Below are 8847 nucleotides of genomic sequence, written 5' to 3'. Positions count from 1 at the left end.
GATTATTGCTGATCTACATCACTTAATAGACCACAACTTGCACTGACTGTATATTGACTCTTCACTGCACTTCAGCATTTATATAGACTGTCTATTCATATACATTGTGTTATAACTGACCTACTTCACTAACTAGACCACTAGACTAACTGTTTGACTCTTTACACCACCTCAGCAGTAATATAGACTCTCTGTTCATGTATGTTGCACATCCATCGACTTACTTACACCTCACTATGTGCCGGTATTTGTAATGCCCACTTATTCTGCACTTTATTTAGCATATTGTATTCTGTATTCTTGTACTGTATTGAATGTGAAACTATTTGTTGTCTTGCACGCATACGCTTTTCTTGGCCAGGTTGCCGTTGCAAATGAGAACCTGTTCTCAACGGCCTACCTGGTTAAGTAAAGGTTAAATAAAAAATGTATTAAACGTTCCTAAGCATAACAGGAAAACTCATCTGATGCAATATTCACCAGAAATAATCTGCTCAATTCATCCAAAAAAAAACCTAATTTCTTCTGGCTTCCTGCAGTCACTATTTGGTTTAACTGTAAAGTTTATCACTTGTTCTGTACTGTTAAAAAAAAAAAAAAACATAACATGTGTCACAATGACAGGAGTCCCTTAAGGAAAAAGGTTACAAACTGGGTTACAAAATCCTACATTGCTGTCGGTTCACAGTGGGTTGAGTGTTTTTTTCACCCAATACATGTCTGTGACTGCGACAACTGACTGGAGTGTGACAAAAATAATGTTATAATGTTAACAGTGGAGAATACATTAACACATTTCACTTTTAATAGTTTTATTTTCAAATTATGTGCAATGTGAATTTCACAGTTGAGCTCAACCACCACTATAACCCGAAACCCAAAACAGACAAACCAGCGAAAGAAAAGCATGAACACAATAGAATAGCACCCATAAGTGATGCATGTAAATGACCAACCTGTATTGCAGCCCAGGGCCACTGACTCTTAAACAAAGAAAGCAGTTTTTTTTTAGCTTGTTGTATTATATGACTGGTGTTTAAAACGTGATGTAACAATGTAGTTACTTGATCTGTAATGCTTAGTTTCGGTGAGATGTTATAAAGAAATACTACTGTACTACTGGGGGGAGGGGGGGGACAAAATATCACTCGTGCGGGTAATCATTTTTTCTCAACAGAGCGGGATTACTCTACCTTAACTAAATAGGTAAGTACATAAAGAAAGAAAAAAACAGCCACTGGAGACAACAAAAAGAAAATCACATCTATTTTTTTTCAAGTTATAAAAGAAACTGAAAAGAAGTTTAAAAAAACTGTGCAAGTACAGCAAACCTATAGTACAGTATATTACACATAACAAAAAAATGTAAATACAGTACTGTGTATCAGTAGAAATCCTGAGAGTTCTCTGTTCCTCAATGGCCATCTGTAGGCATGTGGATGAAGCTCAAACCATCTCTCACACTCTGCGAGGGCTGTTCTGAGGGCATTGTTCAAGCAAGGTCAATTCAACATGAGCTCCCAAGTCAGTCAACAGTGGATCTTCTCTTTGAGAAGTTACATCATATCCTCAAGTCCTTACTGAATGTGACTCTTCTGGTGTTTTCCATGTAAATCTCTTAGATGATTGCTATGTCATTACCAAAACCTTTTTTTTTTTGTAATAGAGGGGTACTCTTCTTTAAGATAAAATACAAGAGAAATGTGTAGTGCAAAGATGACACAGGAACCTGCATGAGGAAATTGACGGCACTGAAAATGTCCCACTTTCACAAGGAACGCCACTCAGTGGTTGTATTAATTCTTCTATACAAGATTGTCAACAAAACAAAAAGCAGCACCAACAACTTGTGCCCTCTGTGTGATGGCGTGTAAAGACGGATTTATGGCTCATGGTTAGATGAATTAGCACATAACCCGAGGCACCCTTACTTGTTCACGAGGGTGCTTCCGTAAAGTTTGCAGTTAAGGACTGCTGAAGTGGAGAGTGATTCAGTGCAACGCTGAGTAAGACTTTTCAGATATTCTTCATCAGGAACAGTTTTTGATTCTGAGGTCCCTTTTCAAGCCACAGGCACATTGGCATCCCAAATGATCTGCACTAAATTACGCATCACTTCAAGCCTGCACCCATGCAACAGCCACACAATCATTGGAACTACCATGATTTTCACTAGCAGAGACAAGCACACAAAACAATGAATGCACTTTTACTAAGGAAATATAACGTAATATAGCCTAATCACAGTTTCATGACTTATTGCTACCACACAATTCTTTTCAATGTCCAGATCAACTATAACAAGACCTTAAATGCTTTTTTGGCATTTAAGAGGAAGGTTCTTTCAACCTTTTTCAAATGATTATTAATCCAATGTCGAAAAACAACCTCAACAGAGCTCGATGCTTAACTGAGCTTTTCACACAGTTGCTTAATCAACACTATGGCCTGAAATGTCCCTTTTCTCCTAATCAAACATATCTGAAGTTTCTGAGGTAAGCCTGTTAGTTGGTCTGAACGTTCCACTTAGTGTTGACACAAATTTGACTCCGTCCTTGTTTCTCCAATGTGGAGAGTGAGTATTCTAACATTTCACTGAAGTTGTCTTCACATGTGACACAAAATGGATGCCAACTCAAAGAGTGGGAGGTATAAACCCCCCATGCAACTGGAATCTCAAGCAAAACTTAAAAATAGCTCGGAAGCCACACTTGTGTATTGTTTGACACACCGACGCATGTGAAGGAAGAGGGGGGCCTTAAAAGATCATATAAGCTTCAAGCTTCAAAAACACTATGGTAATGTAAATCATAAGCACACTTCAAAACCTGTCTATAAAATAAGATGAAAGACTTTAAAACAGAATAGAAAAAATAATAGTAAAAACACACACAAACACAAAAGCCTCAGAGCCAGCAACCTACTAATGAGCTATAGTACTCATCTTACCCGTATGAATACATAGTTTATATAGTCATTTATATATATAGAGAGATTTTCACTTTATACTGACACATAGCATCCATATCTCCAGAGGGCACTTTTATCCTGCCAATACCCTCATTTGCATGCTTATGATTTGTAAAAATCCTTACTTGTATGTATCTAAAACAAAAATAGAACATGGCTCAACAACAAGCAAAAAATAGGATAATTGCACTTATGATTCATTGTACTGTTTTTTAAACAAGCATCTGTGTGGGTAGTTGGTGCTGTCTGGAAAAAAAAATACTGCAAGCTTTAAAAGCACCCCCATTTTGATCATGTTGAACCAAAGTTTGAACGACTTAAGACTTAACCCAAAATGGTCCTTGCGGTGCAAACCCAAGGTAACACCAGGCACAAGGCAGGCAGGACACACACTACTCCCTCTGCCTTATAGATTGGTTTACAAAAACCAGCTACCTCAAAGCACTTTCTGTAGACATTGTGGGTAAAGTTTGGCCACGACACATTCAAAATGGCGACCCAAATCCCAGAGGCGGTCAGGTGTCTCATAAACTTTGGTCCATACGTCTGCTTCATCGTTGTACTGGTAAAGGGAGTTCTTGCGGCTGGTGCGAAACACATGCTCCTCCACCATCACCTGTGTGGCTCGTACAAACAGGTGTAGCTTGCCTTGCAGCAGCATGGCCTTTATATACGGGCTTGTGGCTTGGTCAAAGGGCAGATCTCGCTTGCGGCTCCATGTGCTCTTCTTAATGTCGTAGACCTCCACAGTGAAGGTGCGCTGGTGGTTCCTGCAGATGCCGGCAATGTAGTAGATGCAGTTCTTATACAAGGCAGCCAGACCCTGACTCCGAGGGACTGTCATCGGTGCAAGATGACTCCAATAGTCCTTACGGGGATCGAAGCAAAAGAAATATTCACCTGCAGAAAACAAAAAGAACAGTTATTTAGAGCTGTGGTCAACTGCTTTAACATACTTTGTCATATAAATGTCAAACATTGTACATATTTTCAGAATATTTTGTATGAATGAGAAATATGACATTATCACATCAACTTCAGCCCACTGTAGACATTGCATAGTTTCATATAAGTAGTATTACTACATTACATTTTAAGTACTTGTCAGTTTTTGGTGTTCTTGTAGTTGTGTGTTATGATGGATGTCATACTCTTGCTGCAGAACAAATCTACCTACGGGTACAAATAAAGTAACCCCAACCTGAACTCACCTTGGAGGACATAGATGCGATCCCTGTACTCCACAGCAGTGTGAAACTCCATGGCCGCTGGCATAGGACTGACTGCTGTCCAACAGTTGTCCCTGGCATCGTAGCACTCTACTGACTTTAATGCATTTCGCCCATCACCTTCATATACTCTGCCTCCCAGTGCATAAAGCTTCCCACAGCAGTGCACAAGCCTGCAGCCTATCCTTGCTCTCAGCAGAGGTGCACGTGGAAGCCATCGGTTGCCTGCGTGTTCGTACTGCCAGAAGTCACTCTCTGCCCGATGGTCTATAGACACTTCACTGTTGCTCGGTCTGTAACCTCCAGTAATGTAGATGTCATTCTCTGAGGACACCAAGATACCGACCTCCCGGAGATCATTGGGTGGTTTACAGAGCTTGAACACTCTTCCTGTGGCTGTGTCGAGGCAAGGCACAGTCTGCTTCTTCCCTGAGTGTTTGTGAGCGGCGTCAAAGCAGATGACCATCTCAGAAGCGGTCATACCCAGGCGCTGTGGGCAACCGTTGGTGCCAGTGATGCGAGCTTTGGCCTCAGCAGGGTCCTTCGACAGGGATAGGGCACAAGCAAAAGGGGCAGGTATCCGACTGAGGAAGGCCTCATCCAGCAGGGGCAGACGAATGCATTGGGAAAAAACCTCAGCTAGGTGGGCCTCACGGCCAGAAAGATCATGCTCCAGCCAGCGGACAATGCTCTCATAGACATGCTCTTCTTTCTCCACGTTGAGGTCATCATTGTTCAAAATGCTGACCAACTGCTCCTTGGTCATCTGGAGGAACTCTTGCTCCCATGACACACACAAGAACTACCACAAAAACATAACATGTTTCAGATTTTAGCAACCAAACACACTCGTAACAAAGGAAGCACTGTTACAAGGCCAGAATAAAACAAGTCTTTGAGGGTTGTTTTTTTTTAAATGAAAAGTGGAATATGGTAGCAGCAAGCAAAATCATTAAATCACAATGCAAATAACTGTTAAAGGACAAATCCGGCGCAAAATTAACCTAGGGGTTAATAACATGTGTACCGAGTCGACCGTTCTCTGGGTTATGTTTTCATGCTAATTGAATGTGACCAGTTTTATCACAAACCGCTAATTACCTTATAACGCTAGTCGTCGGGGCACGGCTAAAGTAAAAAGAAAACGCTATTTCTACACCACTAACAAGGCTCAAAATAGCACCACACTTCCACGGTAGCATAATGAGGGTCCATACATGTAAACCGAAGTATTGAGAACTTTGTAAGTGTACAGACAGTTTATTATAAAGACAGTATCTTTCACGTACTGTATAGAGGCGGGCGCCATCTTGGGAAAATAGTCCGACCAGTCAAACGCTGTGCATATATTTGAATAAATATAATTCATGCATTTCCATGTAATTACATTTCACAAACGTAATTCCTATCGACCCATTGGGAAACCACGGACCATGGGAGATTTCAAGTGACAGTTCAGCTCACGTTGCACGGCGTTCGTCTGGTCGTGACTGTTTTCCCAAGATGGCGCCCGCCTGTATAATTGAACAGTACAGTCTTTCTAAACTATCTTTTTAATAAACTGTCTGTACACTTACAAAGTTCTCAATGCTTCGGTTTACATGTAGGGACCCTCATTATGCTACCGTGGAAGTGTGGTGCTATTTTGAGCCTTGTTAGTGGTATAGAAATAGCGATTTCTTTTTACTTTACCCCTCTGCCCCAACGACTAGCGTTATAAGGTAGTTTGCGATAAACCTGGCCACATTCGATTAGCATGAAAACAGATCCCAGAGAACGGTCGAACTCAGACACGTGTTATTAACCCCTAGTTTCATTTTGCACCGGATTTGTCCTTTAAGAAACCAATCCTGTTCTCATGTTAAACTGACCTTCTTGCGGATGTAGTCCTGTGAGCGTTCCCTCAGCTCCTGATGTCCATAGGCATCAGCAAACATGTAGACCCCAATACAGTTCTGGGGGTCCAGTCTGCTGATCATGAACTGGGCACACTGGTCCTGCAAGGCAGGAATCTGGAAAATGCTGGCTGCAGTGAACAGGGCCTGGACATTGCACTCAGAAAGCATGACCCTGGATGTGTAGGCATAGTCTAGGACGAGGTGCATGGATTCAGATTCCACCCCAACAATTCTGACCTCACGCTGGCTGCTCTCTGTAAGGCCACTGGTGAACATGGACCTGGTGGTGATGGTAGAGAAAACACAAATGCTATAACTATATTAATCAATTCTCACACAACAACTGCATTACGATTCAAACATGCTAAAACTTGACAAGGAAGTTTGATCTGAATATTGTAACATTTATCAGTTAACCCGTTACCAAGCTGACTCTTGAACCAAGTTATGTTTTTGGCTACTTAATTGTGAAAATATAAATATTTGTAAACATCCAACATTACCCACCTAAAATACGGGCTAATTGCTGCAAGGACATTCCGGTGACATGCGAAAGTCTTGCCATGGTCCACTTCTACGACAATGTCTGTGAGCTGTGCTTCATCATACAAGGCTTTGAGCTGCTGAAGGATGTTACAGGCATGAACAGCATCTACCCCGTTGTAGTTGGTGCTTGGAGGAGTCCCATTTTGTACTTGTAACAGCTTCCCTACCTCTGAACAACACAGTACAAAGAGAGAGAAAAACATCACGATAGCGCCTTTGGAAACGGTGTAGACATTAGGGGTGGGCGATATGGCCCCTAAATGATATCACAATATTTCAGAGTATATCTGCGATAATGCTATTCTTGATGATATGACAAAATACTGACCAATATTTTATTATTAATTTCAAGAACATAGAAATGCAACAAAATAAGTGTTACACTTTTAGGTCAGCAGAAACACTAACAGTTTATCTTCAAATAATTAGTAAAAACTACAAAAAAGATCTCTGTTCTTTTAGTTTTAAACAACAGTACCTCAGAGCTAGTTACTGTAGCTACTCTTTAAAAAAAAAAGTGATATGATAGAGGGTCACAAACAATTATTCCTGTTGACAGACTCAATATAATTCACTTTATATAGGTGTGCAGTCTAATGAAAATCTAAAAATAAACCTGTACTGTGCCATGCATTTTAACAGAACACAAGATACAATAGTGATACACCAAAATGTTTGTCAAAAAGGATTACTTTAAATTCATACGGTCACTGAGACAATTTCTACTGAGAAAGGTACATTATGTATTCTGGTCTCAAATAGATCGTGTGTGAGCAAAGAGTATATTTGGTCCAGTTATATTGATCAATGTTGCAAATACAAAAGCGTCTCATCTACATTAATCGTTTTTTCTTCATCTGATTGTTTCTTACTTTGGGCCAAAGTTGTTCATGTTCTCACTGACCGACTGAACATACGAAAAAAATGTGAGCCTATACTCGTGGATTCAGTTTACCTATAGCAAAGTAAACTTGTTCCTCGTCAGGCGTGTTATGGCAAGTTATAACGTTACAAGTGGCAGTCCAACGTCATGCCTTCTGTACTGTTTCACTACAGTCTTGTATTTTCAGCTGTTAAGGAACACAAACTAAAACAAAAACAAATACCTCGTGTTGTATTACGCTAACTCCTTGACAGGACAAAGGCACGCTATGAGTGAATAGAAAACTACTATCTCGCAAGGTGGTAGCTAGCTTGCTAACATCCCAAACCACTGTAGAAACTGTGTGGGTGGCTAATTGAACTGGAAGAATACAAACTAACGTTATTTAATAGTGTATAATAGTTCGTCGGAATATTTGATTATCACGTTAGCTAAGTTAGTTGACAAGCAAGCTTAACTTTTAGCAGACAGCTAGGCACCGAGCTAATGTTAGCAAGCTTTTTTTAACACAACATTGCGAGATATAAATGGCGATACAAACTTAAATGATTTCAGCACTAAAGTTTCAATTTTAGAGGAACATAATATTATTTAACGCAATGTCTAGTGCATTTCTACTGGTAGCCGCAATTATAACCACCACATGGCTGTTTCTTGTAATAAACAAGTGTTTACACAATCAGCTGTGGATAGCAGGCTAACCGGCCGAAAGTTAGCCAGACAGCTAACATTAGCCGCATAGCGAGGCTAACGATAACCAACACTTTTGAGGAGTCGATAGAGCCTGACCTCTTTTAACGAGGATGCAACATGTCACGGCTATTTCTATTAGTCTAAAATACTATACTCCACGAACATACAAACACACAAATTATAACTTTAAAAGGCGTTATTTAAGTCCGATTACTACACAAAACAAGGAAGATTTTGCTAACCTCCACTGGCAGCCATTCTCTCCAGTCTATCTCGGGGCAGACTCGAGAAACGTCAGTGAGGGATCAGCGGGGCCCCGGAAACAAGGAACAACCAATCACAAGAGAATCGCGGATCTCATAGCCAATCATATTACTTTCATCTGAAATAGGAAAAAAAAAGTTGGTAGCCCTATGGGCAAATTATTCACAGCAACAGAATTACAGACTTCACAAGACTTCACTCGATATAATTGACCCAAAAAAGTCAAAGCAGCCCATCTGGAGTGGAACAGGTGGATACAGAGTAGTCCATAGCAGAGAGGAAGCACGCTGAGTGCAGTGACCTGAGCTGTCTAGTATTATAAATATGTTGGAGCACTGGAGGTAAAGAGGAATTAATTTTCTTT

The 8847-nt window shown here is 40.5% G+C and overlaps 1 protein-coding gene across 3 annotated transcripts; it reads right to left on the bottom strand.

Annotated features, from left to right (window-relative positions):
* Positions 1-795: 795 nt before the first annotated feature.
* kbtbd8 (kelch repeat and BTB (POZ) domain containing 8) lies at positions 796-8577 on the bottom strand. Of its 3 annotated transcripts, none has more exons than XM_036002287.1 (5): positions 7750-7861; positions 6605-6812; positions 6071-6377; positions 4182-5001; positions 796-3870 (listed from the first exon to the last, which is right to left on the bottom strand). In XM_036002287.1, exons 3-5 carry the CDS (start codon positions 6371-6373, stop codon positions 3407-3409), a joined length of 1587 nt encoding a protein of 528 aa, XP_035858180.1. In that variant the 5' UTR covers positions 6374-6377; positions 6605-6812; positions 7750-7861; the 3' UTR covers positions 796-3406. The 3 variants fall into 3 exon arrangements, with proteins under 3 accessions (XP_035858180.1, XP_031133907.1, XP_031133916.1); XM_031278056.2 differs by lacking the exon at positions 7750-7861 and adding an exon at positions 8462-8577 and having other exon boundaries at positions 3407-3870; XM_031278047.2 differs by lacking the exon at positions 7750-7861 and having other exon boundaries at positions 6605-6846.
* Positions 8578-8847: the final 270 nt, after the last annotated feature.

This window comes from Sander lucioperca, chromosome 6 (assembly GCF_008315115.2).
Source record: "Sander lucioperca isolate FBNREF2018 chromosome 6, SLUC_FBN_1.2, whole genome shotgun sequence".
Lineage (NCBI taxonomy): Eukaryota > Metazoa > Chordata > Actinopteri > Perciformes > Percidae > Sander > Sander lucioperca.
The sequence above is the reverse complement of the archived record's forward strand: the minus strand, read 5'-3'. Positions and strand labels throughout refer to the sequence as shown.

What these genes read in the sequence shown, in the direction of transcription:
- kbtbd8 (XM_031278047.2), bottom strand. Translation starts at nt 6,846, where the DNA reads ATGTTTTTCTCTCTCTTTGTACTGTGTTGTTCAGAGGTAGGGAAGCTG. An exon ending in GCAATTAGCCCGTATTTTAG is followed by an intron (nt 6,378 to 6,604) that starts GTGGGTAATGTT and finishes CATCACCACCAG; the next exon opens with GTCCATGTTCACCAGTGGCC. An exon ending in TCGCATCTATGTCCTCCAAG is followed by an intron (nt 3,871 to 4,181) that starts GTGAGTTCAGGT and finishes TGTTTTCTGCAG; the next exon opens with GTGAATATTTCTTTTGCTTC.